Genomic DNA, 24,589 nt, shown 5'->3' with positions numbered 1-24,589 from the left:
TGGCAAGTGGTCTCAAAGTGGGTGCAACAGCTCAGGTGGGGTTGGGGGACAGGCAGGGCTTACAGCAACGAGGCAACCTCTGCAGACATGACTTTCTCATATATGTTTATTTGATATCTGAGCCGAGCCTCCGGGTGCAGACCCCCAGGTAACGGACTGTTTTGTGGGTGCTGGGCACTAATGTGCACTATTTCTGGGGGGCTACGTCCCAGGATACGCGGCAGGAAACACGAATGGACACACAGGTGGACAGAATCATGGAGACCAGAGACGCTAAAACGTGCCTTAGTGCCCGAGTGATCCATCTACAGCAGGGGGACACCCAACCCCCCCGAGATTGATCTAAAAGGAGTGGCTTCCTGTCACAGGCACCAGCAGGCTGGACACCTGGGACAGAAAGTGGCCAAGACACCCCCCCTCCCTAAGACCACCCCAATCCCCATGGCCCCTCCCCACCAGTGGGTAAGAGGCGGGGCGCTGGTGGTGACAGGATGTGAGGCGGGAAAGCAGTTGGGTTCCTTAACACTGAATGACAGGGGTGGGGAGGGGGGCATTGGTCCCCAATCTCCGCCCCTCTTGGCAGCTCTAAAACATTCCTTAGGCTAAGAGCCACCGAAGTAAGCACTTGCCAAGACACAGGGAGAAGGAAAACAAGACCCCAAAAGTAACAAAGGAGAGAGAGAGGAGAGAGAGGAGAGAGAGGAGAGAGAGGAGAGAGAGAGAAGAGAGAGAGAAGAGAGAGAGGAGAGAGAGAGGAGAGAGAGAGGAGAGAGAGGAGAGAGAGGAGAGAGAGGAGAGAGAGGAGAGAGAGAGAGAGAGAGAGAGAGAGAGAGAGAGAGAGAGAGAGAGAGAGAGAGAGAGAGAGAGAGAGAGAGACCCGCACCAAAAAGGGCTTCTGGCCCAGAGAACAGCTGCAGGGACCTGGGCCAATGCTTCAGAAACAAGATGGGCCCAGCCCGAGCATCGGGCCACTCCACTCAGCACCGAAGCCCCTGGCCCACATATCCCAGTCTGAACTGTCTCCCTTCACTGGCTTCCCGAGTCCCCCTTTATTTTTTTTTAAGTTTTATTTCCTTTTAATACCCAAACCATCACTTTTCAAAGCTTTTTTTTAAAAAAAAACAAAACCTGGCTTTTGTGTTTCCTTTTTTACTAAAAAAAAAAATGTTCTCTAAAATGAAGATAGTAAGCGGCAGCTGGGCCTGTCTCCCTGGTGGACTGCTGCCCTCGGCTGGCCTGAGTCCGGCCTGGCACCACAGGGGTCACCGCTCCCCCAAGCTGGATGCTCAGGGGTTCCGAGTCTGTGGCCTCAGGCAGCTTTCCACTTCCAGGGCTGCCCTCTCTGTCCCAGGCTGACTTTCTTGGGAATGTGTAAGTTATCCAACGGGAGGGAAATAAATAGCTTGAGCTCAGGGGAGTTCCTGGATCTCCGGCTGGGCCTCCGGGATGGAGAAGGCCTGGATTGTCCAAACACGAGACGCTGAGACTGACCACCTGTGGGTCTCCCGTCTCCCCGACAGGCGCCGGCCCCAGGGGTCCAAGTCTCGGGGAGCCAAGGGGCCAGCCCCTGGGTGCGGCGTAGGGCGCTGCGTGGGGTTCCCTGGGGGCTCAGGCCTGCTCCTTGTCAGCCCTCCAGAGTCGCTCCTTCACCTCCGGGGGCAGCGTGCCCAGCAGGTCCTCTTCCACCACCAGGCCGCTGCGCCGCAGCAGTGGACACTCGCCCAGCTCCACGGGCAGGCACTCGAGCCGGTTGCCCCTTAGCTCAATCTGGGTGAGGTTGGTGAGCTCGCCCACCCTCGAGGGCAGCGACTGCAGCACGTTGTTGCCCAGGTGTAGGGTCCGCAGTTTCCGGCACTGGAAGAGCTCGGGGGGCAGTGCCTCGATCTGCAGGGAGAGGAGAGGCAGAGTGAGGGCCGGAGAGAGAATGCAGTGGGTAACACACTCCAATAACACTGACTGGGGGCTGGCCCCCAGCACTGCTAAAAGTCCGTCTTCATTCTTGTTTTGTTTGTTTTGGTTTGGTTTGGGGGGCCACATTTGATGATGCTCAGAGCTTACTCTTGGCTCTGAACTCAAGAATCACTCCTGGTAAGTTGAGGGGGACCATGTAGGGGATCAAATCCGGGGTAGTGTGTGCAAGGCAAAAGCCCTCCCTGCTATGCGGTCGCCCAGCCCCAGGAGTTAGTCTTGAGTGCAGAGAAGGGAATAAACCAGGACTGGACACTGCTGGTTGTGGCCCCTCAAATCAAAACAAACCAACTCAAAAAGGCAGTGGCAGAGGTGAGGCAGGTAAGGAAAGTGGGCAGAACCCAGAGCAGTCTGGTTTGTCTCTAGGCCACGACTCCCCTCATGGCCTTGTGGGACCTCCAAACACTTGGGGCTCCCATGTCCCATAGCACTGGCCGCTGAACTATCTGTTTCCACAGAGTGGCCATGAGGTGAGCAGGGCAGCTCCCAGGTCTCTCCCTGCTACTAGCTTGGGGCAGGCTTGGCTCACTGTAGCACCTCCTACTGGGCATCTGTCCTCACCTGTCAGATAATAGCTCTGGGAAAACCTGGAAAGGGCCGGCAGAGCTGGGCCTTTCTGCATATTACCACAACCGGCCCCACATCCAACCCAGCGTATGTAGGCAGCACCCGCAAAGTCCTACAGTGTACCCCAAGTCTCTCCAGGATGGGTTCTGGAGACAGGAAGCTCCCTTAGCCTGCCCATCCTCACAAGGCTACTTGTGGGGCAGCCTTGTCACCCCTGTCCCCTCCTTCCTGCCCACAGGATCCACCAAGTTTCCCTGGTTGATATGTGTGTGTGTGTGTGTGTGTGTGTGTGTGTGTGTGTGGCTGGGGGGGGCTCATGAGTCCTGCGGCCAAAGAACTTGCTGTACTGGGGAGTCCAGAAGGAGAAGCCACCAGGGCCGAGCATGTGGGGTACAGGCCAGCCTTCCCAAGGCTGAACTTGAAGCCCAGGGCAGCCAAGTGACCACACCCACTACGTGTTCACCCCAGGCGCAGGAGCCACCGGCCCCAAGGGAGGGAGGAAGAAAAAGGGAGGCGGGGGGGGGGGGGCAGTCAGGAAGGAGGAGCCTGGGAAACCGGGAGGGGCATCCCAGAGACTTTTTCCCTAAAAAGGCTCTGGGTATCCCTGGGTGAGGCAGGATGTGATTAAGCAGTGCCTCAGCAGGCGGCCATGGGCCCCTTCCCTGGACAGCGCCAGCTCAGCCTCAGCTCCTTTCCTCAGGGCTGACATCAGCCAACAAGCATGACAGGCCAGGCCGTGCTGGCATGTGGGTGTGAGCAGCTGGGCAGGGAGAATAGGGATGGGATGGGTGTGAGGAGGGGCACAGGTCTTCTGAGGGGACAGCCTTGTTTCCAGGACAGACGTGGTCGCCAGCCAGCAGCCTGGGATGGGGTGACCCTCTGAATCCATGAGATGGGCGGCCCTGAAGGAGGCTGCCCAGCTCGGGGACCTGGTGAGACAGTGGTGGGCTACAGCCGGCCACTGAGACATAGCAGTCTTAGTGCCAAACCCACATTTTCACTTCAGTCTCCCAGGAATCGAGCCTATAGGAAACCATGCTTCCAGGGGCAGGAGAGATAGCACAGCAGGGAAGGCTCTTTGATCCCGGGTTTGATCTCCAGGATCCCACATGATCCTGCTTCAAGCCCTGTTCAGGAATGATCCCAGAGCACAGAGCCAGGAGTAGCCCAGGTGTGACCCCCCAAAAAATACCTGTTCCCCAACCTCCATGCCCACAGGGGGGCTCTGGGTTCTTTCTCAGGAGCTGCAAAGCAACCAGACCACACACCCACTAGGACCACCTCCTCAGAGTGCCCCAGCTGGCTCCAGCAGACGCTTGGGCAGGGGTTTCCCAACACTGGGAGGAGGTGGTGAGGTGGGAGCCCACCAAGTGACCCCAGGGTGTAGTCTATGGCATGGGGAGCTGTGGCAGAAGCACCATTTCCTCTCCAGAAAAGCACGTGGGGGGCTGGAGCCATCCCACAGCGGTAGGGTGTTTTGCCTTGCATGCATCCAACCCCAGGTGGACCTGGATTCAATTCCCAGCATCCCATATTGTCCCCTGTGCCTGCCAGAAGCTATTTCTGAGGGCAGAGCCAAGAGTAACCCCCGAGGACCACTGGATGTGACCCAAAACCAAACCAAACCAGAACAGCAGGTGGGGACAAAGCCCACTCCCACAGGAGTCCCATTCGGTCCCCTACCAGTTCCCTTTGTGGCAGCTCTAGAAGTGGGGGAGTCTGAGGGTTTCCAGCCTGGTAGAAGCCAAGGCCTGGCCCCACATGGCCAGTGGATATATCCACACTGACCATCCTGCCCCTGCCCCTGGGGGCGTGGCCATGCTATGACTAGCCCGCTCACCAAACACTAGCCCTGCCCACAAGCTCTCTCCTGTCCTCCCACTGGCCCGCCACACCCACTACTCTCCCCTTTGGCCCCATCCAGGGGCGTGGTCCTTGGCCAGCCCCGCCCACTAGCCCTCTTTTCCTAGCTCACTCAAGACTAGCCCCGCCCACCAGCTCTTCTGCCACCCCATTGGCCAGCCACACCCACCACCCTCCCTCTGGCCCGCCCACTCACCCTAGCTCGCCCAAGACTAGCCCTGCCCACCAGCTCTCTTCTACCTCCCCATTGGCCAGCCACACCCACCCTCCTCCAGTCCCGACCAGGGTCCCCAGGGCAATCCGCCCATTCACCAAAGACTAGCCCCGCCCACCAGCTCTTCTGCTTCCCTATTGGCCAACCACACCCTCCACTCTCCCTCCTGCCCCGCCCCAGGGGCGTGGCCCCACGACCAGCCCCGCCCACTCACGCGGTTGGCCGTGACAGCCAGGTTCTGAAGGTTCTGCAGGAGGCCGATGTCGGCAGGCAGGGCGGTCAGGTTGTTGTGGCTGAGGTCCAGGTGGCGCAGCTTGCGGCAGTAGAAGAGCTGCGCGGGCACCTTCTCGATCTTGTTGCGGTTCAGGTAGAGGCGCTCGAGGTTGGCGAGGTTGCCGATCTGCACGGGGATGTAGGCGATGTGGTTGTACCACAGCTTAAGGCAGGTGAGGCGGTGCAGGTGCTGGAAGCTGATGATCTCCTCGATGGTCTTCAGGTTGTTGTCCTTGAGGTCGATCTCCTGCAGGTTGTGCAAGCTAAAGATGGAGTGGGGGATGCGCTCCAGGTCACAGCGGATGAGCTCCAGCTCGGTCAGGTTGGCCATCTTCTTGAGGCTGTTGAGGACGATGAGCTTGGTGCCCTCATTGTTGATGGACAGCTTCTGCAGGTGCACCCCGACGTCCGTCACCACCTGGGGCAGCTTGCTCAGGTTGCTCTTGAGCCGCAGCACCTTGAGGCGCTTGAGCTCCCGCAGCCCGTCGATGACGATGTAGCGGTTGTTGTCGGCGCTCAGGTTGCCCGTGAGGTGCAGCTCCTCCAGGGTCTTGAGGCTGTAGATCCACAGGGGGATCTCCTTAATGTCCGTGAACTTGACGTGCAGGGCCCGCAGGTTCTCGCGCAGGAAGGCCAGGGCAGGCGCCTCGATCTTGGCCGCCGTGTGGTAGAGCCACAGCTCGCGCAGGCCCGTGAGCTGGGCGATGCTGGGCGGGATGGTCACGTCGGGGATGAGCTCCAGCTTCAGCACCTCCAGCTCGCCCAGGTCGAAGACAGTGTCGGGGATGCCGCTGAGCATGAAGAGGTGCAGCTCCAGCTTGTCCTGGGCGTTCTTGGTCAGCCGCTGGCGCAGCTTGTCCAGCGTCCACTCGTTGTTGAGGTTCAGCTGGCGCAGCTTGTTCTCGCTCACCTCCGACAGGAAGACGGCGAAGCGCTTGGAGTAGAGCGGGTCGTACTGGTCGATGAGGTGCAGCATGAAGGCGAAGTCGTTCTTCACGTCGGGGATGTCGCTGTAGCTGCTCTCCTCGCGGATGGACTCGAAGGAGTACTTCTTGAGCGAGCGCCGCAGCATCCAGCCCAGCGTGTACATGCAGATGAGGCCGTAGCAGATGACCAGGCTGATGTAGAAGGAGGCCAGGATCTTGAAGAGCGTGGCCAGCGGGTGGGCGCAGCGGTAGGTGCGGTAGCCCGTCAGGCTCTCGATGTCCACCGTGCAGTCCACGTCGAACTTGATGTTGTGTACGTAGTAGACGGTGTAGCAGATGATGAGGATAAACTTGACCACCTTGATAATGGTCTGGCGCATGTAGAGGCGATACACGATGTCACCCTCCTCCACGTGCGTGCGGAACTTCTTCACCTTCTCAAACAGCGCCTTGGCCTGCTCGCCCTCCTTCTTGTCCAGCACGCCCGTCTCCGAGCGGTCCACGATGCCCTGCTCCAGGCGCGACTTGGTGCGCTGCAGCATGGGCACCGTGGCCTCCACATCCTCGCTCACGGTCGACGCCTTCTTGTCCATGGAGCCGTTCATCTTGTTGAAGGCCGGCTTGGGGTCGCTCTCCTCCACCACCGTCTCCGACAGGGCCCGCGTGGTCCAGGGTGAGTCGAAGCACTTGAGCAGGATGGACACGAAGTGCTCCAGCTTGGAGCTGGTGCGCGGGAACTTGAACCAGAAGTTGCTGCAGGCCAGGAAGATGAGCGTGTGCAGGAGCACCAGGTACGGGAAGTACTTGGCGAACCAGTGCAGGCGGTTCTCGTAGCACACGGCGTCCACGTAGTTGTACTGGTGCCGGTCCAGGTCGTACTTGATGCCCGTGGGGCCAGTGGCGGCGGTGGAGCCGGCCAGGAGGCTGGCGTTGAAGTAGGTGGTCTCGGGCGCCGCCACCCAGCCACGGATGGAGTCGTTGCAGGTGTCCCTGGTGACCCACTTACAGGGCAGGCAGATCATCTTGTCCTGTGTCACCTGCAGCGTGCCCCCGAACACGGCGATCATCAGCATGACGATGGAGATGTAGTCGGTGAATACGTCCCACCAGGGCTTCAGGATGCGGTAGGCCGGCTGCGTGTCCGCAAAGTAGCGGAGTTCTGTTACCGGAATCATGGCTACCCCTGCAACGGGTGCACAGGACGGTTAACTGCAGGCAGCAGGACCCTGGGATGCAACCTCAACATCCACTCAGGGGCCACATAGCCATTGGGTGTGTGGTGGGGGAAATGGAGCAGCCGAAGTGGAAATGGGACAGGGAAGGAGGTGAAGCATTAGGATCCCCTTGCACCTGGGGATGAACCTTTTTTTGTTTGTTTGTTTTGTTTTTTGAGCCATACCCAGAGATGTCAGGGGTCACTCCTGGCTCTGCACTCAGAAATCACTCCTTCAAGGCCAGAGAGATAGCATAGCGGTAGGGCATTTGCCTTGCATGTGACTGACCTGGGAGGGACTCAGTTTGATTTCTGGCATCCCATCTGGTCCCTCAGCCTGCCAGGGGCGATTTTTGAGTGCAGAGCAAGGAGTGACCCCTGAGCACCGCTGGGTGTTGGCCAAAAACCAATCAATCAATCAATCAATCAAGTTTTTTTTTAAAAAAAGTAAAAAAAAAATCACTCCTTGGGGCTGGAGTGATAGGATGTAGGTAGGATGTTTGCCGTGCATGCAGACAACCTAGGATTTGATTCCTCAGAATCTGAATGATTCCCCAGAATAACATATTCATATCCCAGAATCCTGGTCTGCAAGAATGATTTTGAGTATGGAGCCAGGAGTAACCCCTGAGCGTAGCCAAGTGAGGCCCCAAAACAAAACCACAAACGAACAAAAAGAAATCACTCGTGTCAAGCTCAGGGGACCGTATGGGATGCCAGGGATTGAACCTGGGTTGGCTGTGTGCAAGAAAAACACCCTCCCTGCTGTGCCATCATTCTGGCACCTGGGGAAGAACATTTGGGAATGAAGCCCAGTGAGGCATTTGCAGACCAGAGTGCTCATGGCTGACTCTCAGCTCACCAGGAAGCCGTTCCCACATGCCTTGCCCTGTCTGGCGCAGGCCAAGCCCAACAATGCCAGAGAGGACGTGCTGCAGCCACGCACGTGTACACATAACAGACCAGGGAGAAAGGACACTCCCATCCGGAAAGGGACATGTGTCCAAGGACAGACACATGGCAGGGTCATGAGAGCAACAGGAAGCACGGAGCCAGCTGGACCCCTGGATGTTCATGCAGGATGTAAGGTTACCCTGGCTGGCTGCGCATTATCATCTCATGGAGAATCCTAATTCGCAGGCTTGGGGAGGACCTGGAGAGGGGGTGCAGTGTAAAGAAGCCACTTGGGTAGGGGAGCAGAAAGGTTCCATCTGCTCACCAGCTGCAGAGGGCAACTCACCCTCCACTCTTTTCAATTCAGCACGACCACAGAGTTGGCCCTCAAGATCTGTGTTTGACACTTGGCCTCTTTTTCCTTTTTTTTTTTTTTGGCTTTTTGGGTCACATCCCGCCATGCTCATGGGTTACTCCTGACTCTGTGTTCAGAAATCGCTCCTGGCAGGCACAGGGAACCATATGGGATGCCGAAATTCGAACCACCATCCATCCTGGATTGGCTGTCTGCAAGGCAAACACCCTACGGTGGTGCTATCTCTCTGGCCCCATCTTTTTCCTTTTTGTGTGCATTTTATTTTGTGTGTGTGTGTTGGGGCTGGGGGAACACACCTGGTGTCACTCATGAGGTTATTCTGTACTCAAGAATTACTACTGGCAGGTTTGGGGCATCATATGGGATACCAGGGATCTGGACCATGGACCTGGGTCAGCTGTGTGCAAAGCAAATTATCTTCCACTGTGCTATTGCTCTGGCCTCTTTTGAGGGGACTAGGGTGGCCACATGACACTGATTCCTGTGTGAACTTTGACTAGCCTGGCCCATCCAGACTTTGCAGAGCACTGCAGCAGAGCGGGAGGGAAGGCCAGACTGAGCCTTACCATGGGATCCTATCCAAGCTGCAGATGGGGAAACTAAGGCCTGCAGCAGGAATGCCCCTGCCAGGAGGGTCCTAGGACTGAGGAGGTGAGCTGAAACCAAACCAAGGCCTGACCTGCCTCTTTGCCTGGGTGCTCAAGGCCACAGGGAGCGCTGGCCCTGACCAAAGTAGTCCCTGAAAAGAGAAATGAGCGCAAGGGACCCGAAGTCTCGTACACCCCTCAATCCCTTTGCTGTGGGGTCAGCAGCTCTCAGGTCACCACAGGGCCAGCAGACACCACAGGTCCCAGCCAGTGGCTTTAGCCCAGGTTTGGGATGAGTTGGGCCCCAGGCCAGGGTCAGCACCCGCCTCACAGGAAGGCCTGGGCTGGCTAATGACCGGCTGCTCTCTGCCCCACCCACACTCCTGGGAAACTTGCGCTGGGGGTACAGGGATCTGGCTGGGTCACACAGCCTGTGTCCAGCTGATACCTGGACACAGGTCTTTCCCCTCGGGCCGCCCAAGTCCACGTTCAGAGGGAAGGCAAAAAAATAGACCAGCCCAGGGGCCAGAGAGATAGCATGGAGGTAAGGCGTTTGCCTTTCATGCAGAAGGACGGTGGTTTGAATCCGGCATCCCATATGGTCCCCTGTTGCCTGCCAGGGGCGATTTCTGAGCCTAGAGCCAGGAGTAACCCCTGAGCAGGGTCAGGTATGACCCCCAAAACAAAACAAAAAAAATAGACCAGCCCAGAAAAGGCAGGGTGGGAGGGCCCAAAGTGGTTCTCTCCAGGCAGGAAGCATAGGCCATGCAGGGCGTGGGGGCACCCACTGGGGCACAAGGAGGGAGAACAACACCGTCCCGTCGGGCCTTCCTGCCAGTCCCCTCCAGCCCACCGTGCAACCTGGCTCTGTCCTGGGTTGTATCATCATGTGTTGTTTGCCCCGTCTCTCTCCTCCAGGGGAAAGAGAAGAAGGAGATGGTGGTGACCAGGTCCCAAGAGACACTTTTTTAGGGTGCTCAAGGTCCCCCAGGTTCAGCATGATTCTAAGCCCCACCCCTCTTCTGTGGTTGCCAGAAAAAGGCCCTGGATATCTCTGCTTTTATCTTTATTTTTGGGATTTGGGTGCTCAGGTCTTATTCCTGGCTCTCACCTAAGGCATTATGCCTAACAGAGCTTGGGGACCCTATGGGGTGCTGAGGACCCAACCCAGGGTGTCCATATACAAGTCAATTGCCTTTCCCCACTGTTTTTCTCTTCTCTCTCTCTCTCTCTCCCTTCCTCCTTCTCCCCCTTCCCCTCCCCCTCCCTCTCCCTCTCTCACTTTCTAGGGGCAAAGAAGTTGCTCTCTATGGTGCTCCTATGTGGCTCTGTACATAGGAGACCTGGGTTCGACCTCTTATTGCCCCTTATTGTCCCCAAGCCCTGAGCCAGAAATAATGCCTCCCCCAAGCACGTGTAGCCAGGTGTGGCCCCAAAATACAAACAAACAAACAAACAAAAACAGTAAATGAACTGGAGGATAGCACAGCGGGGACCGTCTTGGCTTTGCACGCAGCCCACTTGGATTTGATTCCCAGCATCCCATATGGTCCCCCCCAGCCCGCCAGGTGTGATTTCTAAGCGCAGAGCCAGGGAGAAACCTCTGAATACTGCCAGATGTGACCAAAAAACCCAAACAAACAAACAAAAAAAAAAGAAAAAGAAAAAGAAAAAGAAAGTAAATGGCTTTTGGGAAGTGGGAAAGTAGTTCAGAATAGGTTAAGTGTCCTCAGACCCCCATGGGAACCTCGGGCACACAGCAGGTGCTCAGTAAACTCAGAGGAGGCCCCAAGAGCAGGGTGGGGAAGAAGGGCAGGGTGGGGAGGGAAGCAGGAAGGGTACGCCCTGAAGAGCAGTTTCAGGGGATGTGGGTGGGGCGGGGCCCTTCCTATGCCCCCACCCAGGCAGCACCATCACCACCTTTTCAGCTACCAGGTGACTCAGGGTGACAAAATCAGGCTGGAGCTGCTCCCCAACAGAGAATGAGGGAGAAACTAGTGAGGAAAGGCCTGGGGGTGCACAGTTTTGCACCCTTCCCCCACTTTGAATTCTGGATTTGGGGATCACACACAGCTGTGCTTTAGCTGCAGAAAGGACTCTGAGTGCCAAAGATGGAACACCTACCCACTGACCCATCCTTCTGGTCCTTGCTTTTTATTTTTTTGGAGGGGGAGGATGGTTCCTGGTGGTGCTGGGGGAGGAGGGTATACCCATAAAGTACCACAAGACTTATCTGGGGCTCCCTCAGGCAAAGCCTGTACTCAGTCCTTGGGCCCAGGGTCTGTGTTTACATGGCAGGCACACAGCAAGACACTCCTTGCCTCCCCCAGGCCCACCATTTCCAGGCCTAGGTGGATGTTAGGGGTTCTGACTGGGACTCAGCAGGAATCCCAGGCAGTATCCTTCTGGGGTTGTCTGAGTTACCCCCTGAGGTCAGAAGTCAGAGGGGGGAAGGAGCTCTAGGGGGGCTTCCTGCCTCCCCTCCAGGGTAGGAGAAGGACTCAGTTCCCCACAGGGCCTCAGTTTCCCTGCCTGGATGGCCATAGACTTTGAGGTTTTTGGTTTGGGGTTTGAGTTATTTTTTAGGCCACTCCCAGCAGTGCTCAAGGGTTACTTGTTCAGAAATCTACTAGCAGGCTCAAGGGAGTAACCCCCAAGTACTGCAGGTGTGACCCAAAACCCAACAAGAACAAAACAAAAAAGAAAGAATTGGGGCCGGGCGGTGGCGCTGGAGGTAAGGTGCCTGCCTTGCCTGCGCTAGCCTAGGACGGACCGCGGTTTGATCCCCCGGCGTCCCATATGGTCCCCCAAGAAGCCAGGAGCAACTTCTGAGCGCATAGCCAGGAGTAACCCCTGAGCGTCACAGGGTGTGGCCCAAAAACTAAAAAAAAAAAAAAAAAAAAAAAAGAAAGAATTGAAGTTAAGAAAGAAGGTAGGGGCCACAGTTCAGCAGGGAAGGGAAGGTGGTCAGCCTAGGTTTGATCCTTAGCATTCCATATGGTTCCCCACAAGCCCACCAGAAGGGATCCCTGAATGAAGAGCCAGAAGTGAGCCCTGAACATTGCTGGGTGTGGCCCCAAAACCAAAACCAAAAAAGGGGGGAAAAAGGAAGTTGAAACTTTTATTCGCCTACTTTTGTGGGGGTGTTGAGCTACCCGGAGATGCTAGGGCTTCCAGGCCACAGCCACAGTGCTAGGGGGTCATGCGGCAGTGTAGACAAAGACTCAGCCCAACTTTGAGTTGGGGAAGGGGCTTCTCCCAGTCTTGTTTGCGGGTGCAGGGATACAATCATAATCCAGTGGCCTGGGTCGCTCCTGACAGAGCTGGGATATCACCACTCCAGAGTTGTCATATGCAGAGTAGGTGCCTGATCTGAGTGCTTAGAAAGTACAAACCAACCAAAAAAAAAAAAAAGAAAGTACAAATCAGGGGCCGGAGAGATAGCATGGAGGGAGGGCATTTGCCTTGCATGCAGAAGGACGATGGTTCAAATCCCGGCATCCATATGGTCCCCCAAGCCTGCCAGGAGCAATTTCTGGTGTAGAGCCAGGAGTAACTCCTGAGTGCTGCCAGGTGTGACCCAAAAAACAAAAAAAAACAAAAACCTAAAAAGTACAAACCAGGATGGGAGTGATGGGACAGAGGTTGGGGTGCTTGCCTTGCACATGCCACCACCTAGGAACCCCTGATCTCTCCAGGGGTTATTCCTGAGCAGAGTAAGCCCTTAACAGCACCAGGTATGGCCCAAAACAAAATAAAAAGAGGGGTCAGAGCACTAGCACAGTGAGTAGGGACATTTGCCTTCCACACAGCTGACCCAGGTTCAATCCCTGCCATCCCATGATCTCTCGAGTCAGCCAGGAGTGATTCCTGAGTGCAGAACCAGTAGTAAGCCCAAAATTAAAAGGGAGGGAAGGCTCCCACCCTAAGGGGCTGGTGGCCAGGTCAGTGTGACGATTCAAGGTAGAGAAGTCAGCTCTCCTGCATGACATGCCACCTACCAAAGGACCTGTATGAACTCTGATGGCAGGAGGGGACAGTCTGTGGATACCAGAGAGCCTCAGCTAAAGCACATTGAGCACAGGCTCTGCATGTGGTGGTGGGTCCTTGGGGCCCAGCACCACAAGTTTCCATCACACCAGGGAAATGCCCCAAGCACTGCCAGGTCTCGGTGTTTCCCTGTTGACCTGTGCACCATCCCCTGCCCTCAGGTGGGCAAACCTGGTGAACTCCCACAGGTGGTATCTGTGCACAGGGACTCAGGTCTTGCAGCTTCTCTCCTGCTCACAGACTGGGGTCGAGGTCTGTAGGAATGTCTGCTCAGGGCCTGTCCTCCCAGCTAAGAACAAGACACCCTAAGTCTTCCTTACAGGCTGCAGGAGAAAAGGGCAGGGCAGGGCAACCCAGTCTGTCCTGGCACCCTGGAATGTGAAGCCACCGAACTACAACAACTGCGTGTACCAACACGGCTAAGCTCCTGTGCATGCAAAGAGGAGGATCAGGAAGGCTAGGAGAATGGGGGAGGGCTGGGAGTATGCTCAGACCCATGACTCCACCCCCAACACCACGTGTCATGCAAGTAAGCACTTCAGTAAGTTGTCCTGGGCTCCCCCTGCCAATGTTTGGAATGGTCCCTCCAAAAGAAGGATGCAGGGCCAGAGCAATAGCACAATGGGGAGGGCATTTGCCTTGCATGTGGTGCAATCCCCCCCCCCCCCCCCCCCCCCCCCGCAAAGGGTCCCTCAAGCCTTGCCAGGAGAGATTCCTCAACACAGTTAGGAGTAACCCCTCAGCGCCATTAGGTGTGGTTCAAAACCAGCAAAGCAAAACAAAACAAAACAAGAGAAATCCAGTTTGCACCAAATATCAAGCTTTGGAAAGACCCACGCTGGAAGGTTTTCTGGAACACTCTGTTAAGAGGTGGAGGCACAGTCCTGCACACCCCATGGGCAATCATCTGGTCAGGAAAGAGAAGGGGAAAGACACACACAGACTGTAGGCTGAAGAAGGCAGGAATGCGGAGCAGACAGGAGTGAGTGAGTGAGTGAGTGAGTGAGTGAGTGAGTGAGTGAGTGAGTGAGTGAGTGAGTGAGTGAGTGAGTGAGTGAATGAGTGAGTGCATCCAAGGAGAACCACGTCATGGTGGAATCTGCCTCGTCCTCCTCCTGCTCACTCTCCTGCTAGGGCAGTGGACCCGGCCTCATCAGTTCTGCCCAGCCCAAACCCTTCCTACAGAGCAGTGAGGATTCCCTGTGGAGGTCCAGGTTAGCAACCCAGTGAGCCCCAGTCCCAACTCAGGCAGGGGGACCCTCGGGGAATGGCAATAGCAAGTGTGTTGGACTTGGGATGCGAAAGTTCCTGGCAGCCCCTGGGTTTAGCTCATGCCTCTGGTATCAGTGGGGCCCACTAAAGATAAAATTCAGGAGGTTTTGGAGGCCGAAGCGATAGTACAGTGGGACCACCCCAGTTTGATCCTTAGCATCCCATATGGTCCCCTTCAGGCCCACCAGGAGTGATCCCTGAGCACCACCAAAAAACCCAGGGGCTCTTGCAAACAGAGCATGTGTCCTGCCACTGAGCTATGGCCCTGGGCCTCGTGAGTTTTTTTAGGGCCAGTTAGAAGTATTAGTGGTCAACTTTAAACTTTTATACGTTTGTTTTAGGAGTGGGGATCACACACAAGGATGCTCAGGGCTTACTCTTGGCTCTGTACTCAGGGATCATAACTGGCAGTGCTCACAGGGAAACCATAGGGAGAGCTGGGATCAAACTCAGGTAAGCCACATATGAGGAGAGTACCTTAATCCCTGTACTATCACTCAGACACTTCAGCTAAACTTGTGTGTCTCTGAAGTCACAGACTTCAGGATGCAGACAGAGCTGAGGGACACACACCCACACATACACCCAGACACAGCCACTGCACAACCTCTGCAGCTACAAACAAGGCCAAGCAATGTCTCCTGTGCCAACCTCATGCCTGGCACAGGAAGCTGCGAGGACCCGCCTGCCATGGACAAACTCCCAGAATTCAAATTCCCCGTGAGGGCAGAGCCAGAGGCCCAGGTACCACCCAAGATGTATAGAGCCTTGACCTGGGGGCAACCCTGGATGGCTGGAGGTGAAGTGTTGGCACCAGGCTACCCTGTGGGGTGCCAACCTGTGGGCTGGCTGCAGAAAGGCTCTTCACCTGAGGGAATGTCCACCTCTTCGTGCTCTCCTGAAGGGGGCAAAGGTGCTGTCCAGGAGGCCAGAGGGAGACACGGGTCACCACCCTGTCCCCGGACTGACCTCCAGGCGGGCACTGGCCTGTGGGTCAGGCGGGGACAGCTGGGCTGCTACAGAATGGGGTGCTGTGTGGCCTCACCCCACCCTCAGCCCCCAGCAGGCATGTCCTCAGTCCCCAGGAGAGGGTGAGGCAGTGGAACAGGGAAGGTGTCAGTTCTGAACTGCTGGGGCCAGTGGGAGGGGCAAGTGACAGGCTGCTTGCTCTAAGGCAAGTCTGGGAGTGCAGAGGGGTCAGAAGGGGAGTGCAGAAGGAGGCTGACCCCAGGACCGCTTCAGGCACATCAGGACTCCAGGAGGTCAGATTTTGTTGTTGATTTTTGGGCCATAACTGATGGTACACAGGGTTACTCCTGGCTCTGAGCTCACAAGTTCCTCCTAGGGGCGGAGAGGTGGTGCTAGAGGTAAGACGTCTGCCTTGCAAGAGCTAGCCTAGGACGGACCGCAGTTCGATCCCCAGGCGTCCCATAGGGTCCCCCCAAGCCAGGAGCAATTTCTGAGCGCAGAGCCAGAAGTAACCCCTGAGCGTCCAACGGGTGTGGTCCAAACAAACAAACAAACCAAAAAAAAAGAAGTTCCTCCTGGCAGGCTCAGGGACCCTATGGGATCCTATAGGATACTGGGGATTGAACCCGGTTAGCCACATGCAAGGCAAATGCTCTCCCGCTGTGTTGTTGCTCCAGCTACGCAGGAGGGCAGGTTTTATCTGATGGAGGCCCAGAGAGGTGAAATGACCCATGGGAGACCACACATCTCCAAGGTGGGGGTATGGGTCAGCCCAGGTCAACTTGAGTCCGCCTTCCCTCCACAGTGCCTCACAGAGAAGAAAAGGCACCTCAAAGGTAACAGGCTCGGGCCCGGAGAGATAGCACAGTGGCGTTTGCCTTGCAAGCAGCCGGTCCAGGACCAAAGGTGGTTGGTTCGAATCCCAATGTCCCATATGGTCCCCCGTGCCTGCCAGGAGCTATTTCTGAGCAGACAGCCAGGAGTAACCCCTGAGCACCGCCGGGTGTGGCCCAAAAACCAAAAAAAAAAAAAAAAAAAAAGGTAACAGGCTCAACGGCAGCTTCCAAGACCAGAGACCCCTTCCCGAGGGTGTGTGAGCACACTAGCCCACCTTTGTGCTCTCTGTACAAGTGAGAGGGCAGCCCCACAGATGAGGGGTACGAGGGGCCAGTGGATAGACAGGGCTGCCTGCAAAGGCCTGACTGGGAGAGTGGCTGGGAGGCCTCAGTCCAGCCCTAACCTCTAAGGGTGTGAAGGTGTCCGGTGGAGCCCTGGTACCTCATAGCCCCTTCTCCTGGGAAGCAGAGCTGCATGGAGCAAGTCAGAGGTGCTCAGGGGACAGTGGAACAAGCAAGACCAGATGCCAGGGGCCAGAGAGAGAGCACAGCGGTAAGGCAAACATTTGCCTTGCATGTGGCCAACACAGGACAGACCCTGGTTTGAGTCCCGGCATCCCATATGGTCCCCCGAGCCTGCCAGGAGCGATTTCTGAGTGCAGAGTCTAAAGTAAGCCCCTGAGTGCCGCCAGTGTGAACCAAAAACCAAAGAAAAGAACAGATGCCAGAGAAGGAACAGGGGATTCAGGGGTGCTTGCGGATGTAAAAGCCCTTCCAAAATGTCTGCCCACGATCCCAGGATGGTGGGGAAGGTAACTACACACGCATACACTCGTGTGCACAGAAGTACACAGGCAGAAGTACACACACACAAGTACAGAGACACAATCAGTCCCAGAGCCAGCACTGAGGCTTTGCGGAAGAACTTGAATGCATGTGTAAGGCTCTAGGTTCAATTCCTTGCATCTCTCTCTCACATACTTTCACATTTCATACACTCACACACAATTCTTTTTTTTTTTTTTTTTTTTTTGTTTTTTGGGCCACATCCGTTTGACGCTCAGGGGTTACTCCTGGCTATGTGCTCAGAAATCGCCCCTGGCTTGGGGGGACCATATGGGACGCCGGGGGATCGAACCGTGGTCCTTCCTTGGCTAGCGCTTGCAAGGCAGACACCTTACCTCCAGTGCCACCTACCCGGCCCCTCACACACAATTCTTTCATTCACCATCTTCACAACTCAGATAGTCTGTCACACACATACATTCTTTTTTTTTTTTTTTTTTTTTTGGTTTTTGGGCCACACCCAGCAATGCTCAGGGGTTACTCCTGGCTGTCTGCTCAGAAATAGCTCCTGGCAGGCACGGGGGACCATATGGGACACCGGGATTCGAACCAACCACCTTTGGTCCTGGATCGGCTGCTTGCAAGGCAAACAGGGCTGTGCTATCTCTCCGGACTCCCACATACATTCTTATTCAGGTTGTCCACATTCCCATTCTCACATACTCTCACAATCCTCAGTCTCACAACTCACTTTCCCATCCACATATTCATACTCATTTACACTGTCATACTCTCATACACTCACAAACATACACTCACAAAAATATACTCAACTGTCCGCACACACCCACACTTTCACGGTCGTTCACCTTGCACACATGCCCACACACCCACAACTCCTGTGAAGTTCAAAGTGCAGATTCCAGGGCCAAAGCAATAGCACAGTGGGTAAGGCACCTGTCTGCCTTGCTCACAGCTCATCCCGGCATCTCGTATGGTCCGAGTCTGCTAGGAGTGATTCCAGAGTGCAGAGCCAGGAGAAAGCCCTGAGCCCCAAAACGAAACAAAAGGGTACAGATTCTTGGGCCTAGCCTTTGGGCTCTGCAAGTTTGGTGATGGGGGAGGGCCAGGTGAAGCAGCATTTCAGTTTTTTGTTATTTTTTTTTGGGGGGGGGTCACACTCGGCAGCGCACAGGGGTTATTCCTGGCTCTACACTCAGAAACCACTCCTGGCAGGCTCGGGGGACCATATGAGATCCTGGGATTCGAACCATCGTCCCTCTGCATGCAAGGCAAACACCTTACCTCCATACTATCTCTCAGGCCCCAGCATTTCAGTTTTAATCGCTAGTTGGCTTTGGGGTCACACTGGGAAGTATAGAGAAGAATGCTGGGGACTAAGAGGTTTGGGGGATTTGGGGGATTAAGCCAGGGGCGCCCATGTACAGGGTCTGCTCCAGTCCTGAGGCTTGAGCCAGGTGGGTCAGGGAGCCCCAGAGGCCACCCAACTTCATGTAGCTATCCCACTCCTCTGCTGGGGCAGGAGACCCATGGCCAGTAGCTGGTCAAGAACTTGGAGGACAGGCAGGTGAGACTCAAGGGGAAGGGAAAAGGGGCAGGTGGGGGGGGGCTGCTGAGATGGAGCCTTAATGGTGAGGACCCCTGTTAGGGCCCCGCATGAGAAGGCAGAGGAGACCCCAGTGTTGGGCAGGAGAGGAGGCCAACTTGATGCAGCCCCCTGAATACTGGGTGCTTCCTGTTCTAGAGGAAGCCCAACCCGGGTCCTGCCAAAGAGGCAGTCGCAGAGCCTGGCCTGGCTGCCCTGTAGGAGGGAGCCTGGGGTGGCACAGAGGCGGCTCCTGTCCTCACACTGCAGAGTCCTCTGCGTCAGGCAGGCCGCCCTGGGGTGTGCTGACCTGAGCCCAATCAGCTGGTACACTGCCCTCCCAGCACTGCCCATTGGATCCCTCTGCTGCATAAAGAGGAGGACAAAGAGCTGGAGACCCTCAGGATGAGAAGGCAGGGAGCCAGGGGTGGCCCCCTAAGAGGGGCTCTTGCTGGGAAAGATGGGGATGGGGGGGTTCCCACTCAGTGAAACCTGAGCTGGCTATGAATCAGCGGCTGGAATGACAGTGGCCTATCTGCACGTGAGCAAGCAGGGACAGCCAATGTGGAAACTACAAACAGACCCTCCTGGGGCCCACAGCAGGGCTGAGTCAGAGGATCAAACGGAGGGGCCAGCATATGGTCTAGGGACTCAACATGGGTCCGCAAGAATGTGGTCCCGGGTTCAAGCCTCCCAAGCCCTAAGCGAGGCCCAACCAGGGTACCAACAGAGTGTAGGAGCTCGGCCCAAGGGCCTATTCAAAGATGTGTGAAAGGCTGGAGCAGGAGAGCAGTGGGGAGGTTGGGAGGTGGCCTGCCTTGCACACAACCCACCCAGGTGTTTTTGTTTGTTTGGGTTATACTCAGAGGTGTTCAGGGGTTACTCTCCAGGCTCTGTGCTTAGGAATCACTTCTGACAGGATTGGGGGACTACATGGGGATAGACTATATTGGGGATAGAACCTGGGTCGGCTGTGTGCCAGGCAAAAACACCCTATTCTCTGCTATCTGTTCTATAACTAGGGCCTCAGGTTTAATCCCGGGTACTTTTTTTTTTTTTTTTTTTGGATTTTGGGTCACACCTGAGGGCACTCAGGGTACTCCTGACTCTGCTCAGAAATCTCTCCTGACAGTCTTAGGGGACCATAGAGGATGCCAGGATTCAAACCACGTCTGTCCTGGGTTGACCATGTGCAAGGCAAATGCCCTACTGCTATGCTATCTCTCTGGCCCCAATTCTGAATACTTGTATATAGTTTCCTGAGTCCATCAGGTAGGACCCTGGAACCGGGATCCTGGAAAGGGTTCCAGTTCCCCATCCATCCCCTCCTCCCCAATAAGTTTGGCCAAGTTGCTTCCTTATTCTAAGCCTCAGTTTCCTCATCTGTAAGGGATAAGATCACTCACCCAGTGATCCAAAGGGATGGGTCACTAACAGAATGTCTCATTGGGGCCTCCTCTATTCCCCACAATGAGCAGGGATGAATCCCAGATCCTTGGACTCCCATCCAAGCTGTCAGCACCCCAAACACCCAGACACTGAGGAGAACGAGGATTGGAGGGAGACATGGTGATGGGCTGGTCACACACAGAGACACACAGATATGCACAGACACACAAACTCACAGACACAAATACACCACACACAGGGACACACACTATGTATTACCATACAAACACACTCGCACACCACACATGTGGCAGCTGGTTCAGCACTGGAGGGGACAAACAAGGGCCCTGGCCAGGCTCACTGGTCATCGGGGTCCTTTTTACCAAAGGCCAAGGAAGGCCAGATCGAAGGGGACCCTGTAGTTGAGACCCAGCAGATGACCCAGGTCCTGCCTACTCCACATGTTCCAGAACACCACTGCTACCACCGAACCTTGTGTTTCCCAAGGCACATCTCAAGGAGTGGGGTCCTGAGGCAGCACTGATTGGCAGTCCCAAATTGGGCCTGTGACAGGCCAGGGAACTCGAGCCAAGCAACTTAACTGAGGGCCGTGAGGTGGCCCACAGGGCTAAGGGTGGGCTTTGCACGCCAGCGGCCTGGGTACCACCCCCAAGCACAGAGTCAAAGCCCTGAGCACCTGGTCTGAGTCACAAAGAAATGAAATGAAACAAAGGAACTCGGGTTAGAGAGACAGGAGGTCAAGCACTGGCTGACCTTGTGTACAGCCCCCAGATCAAAACTCAGGGATCACATCTGGCCATCTGAGCAGGATAGCGGTCACCCAGAACTCAGAGTTAGGAATGGCCCCCTAGTATTAACAGATTTGTCCCCAACATCCAAAGGGAAAAGAGGAGAAAGTGACATGGAACAAAGCCAGCATCTCCACCAGCAGCCCGCCTGTGCCCTCTGTCCCCAAAGGGCAGTGCTTACCCAGTGGCGGGCCCTGCTATCTGCGTGCTGGCCGAGGTTGAGGCTGGTCCGAGTCTGTCGGGACAGGGTCCTGGCATTCCTCCCGCTCCATGGACAAGACCTCCCTGGAAGGAAGCGAGAGCCACAGTCAGTGGGGATGAGGGTGACTCTTGGCTACCAGCCCAGCTGCCCATGTTGCCTCCATGCCAGGCCCTGGGCTAGCAATGGGGAAAGAGCAGCTGGGACATGACTTCACTGACCAGGTCCATGGGAGTAGGGCTGGGGGAGAAGATGCAAGAATTTGTAGAGCCTGGGGCTAGAGCATGGAGAGCATCTGCCTTGCATGCAGCCAACCCGAGTTCTATCTCCCACATCCCATATGGTCCCCCAGCCTGCCAAGAGTGATTTCTGAGTGCAGAGCCAGGAGTAGCTCCTGAGCCCTGCTGGGTGTGGCCCAAAACAACAAACAAAAATATTTTCAGACCCAGGTTGGGGACTTCAGGGAGGGAACCTCGGCATCTGGAGCAGGAGTAGCTGCATATGCTGGCCCTGGAGGGAAGCACCTGCCACTAGGCATGCTGGCTGGTACTTCGGTGATGGAGACAGAAAGTGGCCCAGAGCCCGGAGGGCAAGAAGAGGGGCTAGGTGGACCTAGCCCACACGGGCACCAATCAGCTTTCCTGGATCATGAAACACTTCATACCCCTGGGCTCTTTGCTGGGAATCTATCCCGGGGAGCCCCCAAGATAAGGAAATGGGTGAAGACAGGGACCAGAGAGGGGCCAGGACAATCATTCATGGCTCAGGCTGGTTAGGCAGATAGAGATATTGAGCTGGCCAGGAAGGAGGAAGGGGTGGGGAGGGTCCAGGCAAAAGTTGGCCAGGAAGGAGGAAAAGGGGGGGCCAGGCAGACAAAAGGAGAGGACTGGTTAGGCCTAGGAAGGGCTGTGACGTCTGCAACTCTGGGTGCTGCAGGCACTGAGGACGCCCATTCAGCACTCTACCTGGTGCAAGGACAGATGCGGGGACAGTTCTCCTCATGGGGACAGGCCAGCACCTGCCATTGTAAGGAGCGAGGGCAACAAGGCAGCCAATCTAGGCGCAGCTGTGAGGCATAGAGTCCGCTGTCCACCACTGTGTCCCCGAGCTGCTGAACTGGCTGCCTAGCTCCAGTCCCCCAATCCAGTTTGCCCTCCTCATTCAGGAAGCATCTTCTGAGCAACCCCGGCCTTGTCATCTCACTTTCCTCTGGGTCCCCTCAGCCTCATCTTGCTATTCTTCTGTTGTGTCCTGGTCTCCTTCTTCCTGTCCACACCCCCCAACCCAGACAACTACGGAAAGGGGCAGGCTGGGATCGGAACTCCCAGTGGGAAGAGTCACTCTCTCAAACCAAGGCTCCCAAAACTGTGGGACTAACCACCCTTTTTCCAGGGAAAAAATGAGGAAGGGAGGTAACAATCAGTTCCTCCAGGGAAAATTACTCTTTTTCTCTCTTTTTGTGTTTTTTTTTGGGGGCGGGAGTCCACACCTGGTGACGCTTAGGGGTTACTCCTGGCTATGCGCTCAGAAATTGCTCCTGGCTTGGGGGACCATATGGAATGCTGCGGAATAGAACCGCAGTCCATCCTAGGTCAGTGTGCGCCAGTGCTCCAGCCCCTCTTTTCGTGTTTTTGGACCAAGCCTGGCAGTGCTCAGGACTTTGAGTTCAGGGAATCATTCCTGCTGGGGCTGGGGATCCAACTAGGGAGCAAATTTACTTTGCTTTTTTCTGGCCCAATTTACTTTATTTCCCTCAAGCATTGCTCAGGGCTTGTTCTTGGTTCTGCGCTCAGAATCACTCCCATGTGCTTGAAGGACCACAGGGGATATTGGGAATTGAACCCAGCTTGGCCACATGCAAGGCAAATGTCCTACCCACGATGCTAATCAGTCCAGACCCCAATCTTCCTTTACTTTTGAATACACCTCTTCTTTTGACTACCCCAGAAACATCTGAGGCTACTATCCCCAATGCTCCAGCACCCCCAGGAGGGAGGGTCACCATCTCTGGGACACCCTTTCTAAAGACCAGTGGAATAAAGGGATGGAGAGAGGATGAGCGGGTGTACAAGGCCCCATCCCCTTCCCTGACCACTCTGAGCTCATATCTCAGTGTTCCCACTGAAAACCCAGGGTCACCTCTGCTCTCAGGCCAGTCCTGGTTTCCAGGGGTCTCTCTTGGGAATTCCTACCCCTGGCCCAACAGGCTTCTGGTTGCAGCTAGCAAAGGACACAGTGAGTAGGGGTACCGTGGGATGCCCTGCACTGCATCCATCTTCCTGAGGCTCAGGGATAGGGCTTGAATATTCTGAACCCCTCAAAACCAGGAGACATTAAGCCCACCTCCACCAGCAAGGACAGGGAACTTAGCGGGACATTCAGTCCCAGCCAACATCTCCTGACAACCCAGCATTGTCTATGCCTCGCCCATCGGGCACACTTGACCTTCACCAAGGCTGAGCCAGTTTGACCCAGCGGCCAGGGTGGCCATCGAAGTCACCACCCACCCCCAATGGTCCCCAGCAGCACTCCCAACTTTTAGTCTCCTCGACAGTACAGCCGGACAGAGGTTAAAAGGACACCCCCCTGCAAAGGGTGAGGATGCCCCAGCTATTTTTTGGCGCCCTTCAATCCCTCTACAATTCACGCCCTGGCTCCTTCCTACCCTCCTCAACCTCACCCCTCACTCCAGGCTGGGAGGTTAGGGTGGGGGGGGGGAGCTGAAGAAGAGACTCCAAGAACAACCCATCCTGACCCTTCCAGCTGCTGTTAGCCCCATCACCAAACTGCTGCCCACCCTCTCCTCCCCTCCCAAATAGGGAACTCGCTGCATGAGCCCGCACAAGACCGACCAAAAGGGGGGATCACTTCACTCCAGTCCAGTCCAGCCAGCCCAGCCCAACCAGCAGAACCCCCAGACTTCTTTCTCAAAGCATTCCATTCCTTCAGCAGGGTAACAGCTCAGGCCTGTTTCAAGCACCCCCCCAGAGCGGGAAAGACACCTGAATGTCCCCCAACTTTGGCAGGGACTGGTACTCCAGGGTCCCCCCTACCCCAAACTTGGGGTCCTCCCCACCCCAAACTTGGCTTCCCCAGGAAATCCAGAGAAGCCTGGCTGGGCCTGCTGCTGCAGCGCAGGGGGTGTAAGTGAGGAACGACCAGCAGGTCAGAAGTCAGTATGGGGGTGAGAGCTCGGAGTAGGGGAGGCAGTGGCAGAGATGATGGGGGGGACCCAGGGGATGACAAGGGGACCTGGGGGTGGGGGGAAGGAAGCCCAGGCGGAAATCCCAGCCTGTCTGGGGTGCCCGGGAGGGGGGCTCGCGCGCAGCGACGCCGGGCGAAGGGTGGGGTCCCTGGCGCTCCGGGGGTGACCTGGGGGGTGCATAAGTCGGGCAGGACCGAGGTCCCCGACCCCCAGCGTAGACAGCTCGAGCTGCCCAAGCCGCGGGGAGCAGCTGGTCCAGGGGGTGCAGAAAGACACTTGGACAAGTGACAGCTGGAGCCCCGAGCCTTCACCGCGGCACTCACCTGGGCCCGCCGTGCCCGGCCGCCCCGCAGGCAGCCCGGGGCTCCCCCGACAGCTCCGTCCCGCCGGCCGCCGCGACCCTCCGGCGCCTCCTTTTGTTTGTCCCTCACTGCACCACTCGGCCTCCTCCGCCCCGGAAGTGACGTCAGCATCGGGCGCGCCGGGCAGCGAAGCCCGGACGGCGCCATCTTTAGGAAGGGCACGTTTTCGACGCCCCCCCAACCCTAGCTTCGACGCAGGGGGCGGGCGCCATCTTGCTTCAGGGC

At 56.3% G+C, this 24,589-nt stretch overlaps 2 protein-coding genes across 3 annotated transcripts in view; one reads left to right on the top strand and one right to left on the bottom strand.

The window, feature by feature from the left end:
* Window positions 1-24,589, top strand: part of ZER1 (zyg-11 related cell cycle regulator) — a 253,222-nt gene that overhangs the window by 73,428 nt on the left and 155,205 nt on the right. The window lies entirely within an intron of this gene.
* LRRC8A (leucine rich repeat containing 8 VRAC subunit A) lies at window positions 840-24,450 on the bottom strand. Of its 2 annotated transcripts, XM_049774011.1 has the most exons (4): window positions 24,326-24,450; window positions 20,780-20,883; window positions 4,827-6,994; window positions 840-1,884 (listed from the first exon to the last, which is right to left on the bottom strand). In XM_049774011.1, the coding sequence occupies exons 3-4, from the start codon at window positions 6,984-6,986 to the stop codon at window positions 1,609-1,611; spliced, it is 2,436 nt and encodes an 811-aa protein (XP_049629968.1). In that variant the 5' UTR covers window positions 6,987-6,994; window positions 20,780-20,883; window positions 24,326-24,450; the 3' UTR covers window positions 840-1,608. The 2 variants fall into 2 exon arrangements, with proteins under 2 accessions (XP_049629968.1, XP_049629969.1); XM_049774012.1 differs by lacking the exon at window positions 20,780-20,883 and having other exon boundaries at window positions 24,326-24,421.

This window comes from Suncus etruscus, chromosome 5, assembly GCF_024139225.1.
Source record: "Suncus etruscus isolate mSunEtr1 chromosome 5, mSunEtr1.pri.cur, whole genome shotgun sequence".
NCBI classification, from domain to species: Eukaryota; Metazoa; Chordata; class Mammalia; order Eulipotyphla; family Soricidae; genus Suncus; species Suncus etruscus.
Note: the sequence above shows the minus strand (reverse complement) of the source record. Positions and strands in the feature narration are given on the sequence as shown.

Bases quoted from the DNA above. Each gene is read 5' to 3' on its own strand.
- LRRC8A (XM_049774011.1), bottom strand. From the start codon at position 6,986: ATGATTCCGGTAACAGAACTCCGCTACTTTGCGGACACGCAGCCGGCC. The intron at 1,885-4,826 runs GTGAGTGGGCGG...CTCTCCCTGCAG, and splicing joins TGGCTGTCACGGCCAACCGC to ATCGAGGCACTGCCCCCCGA.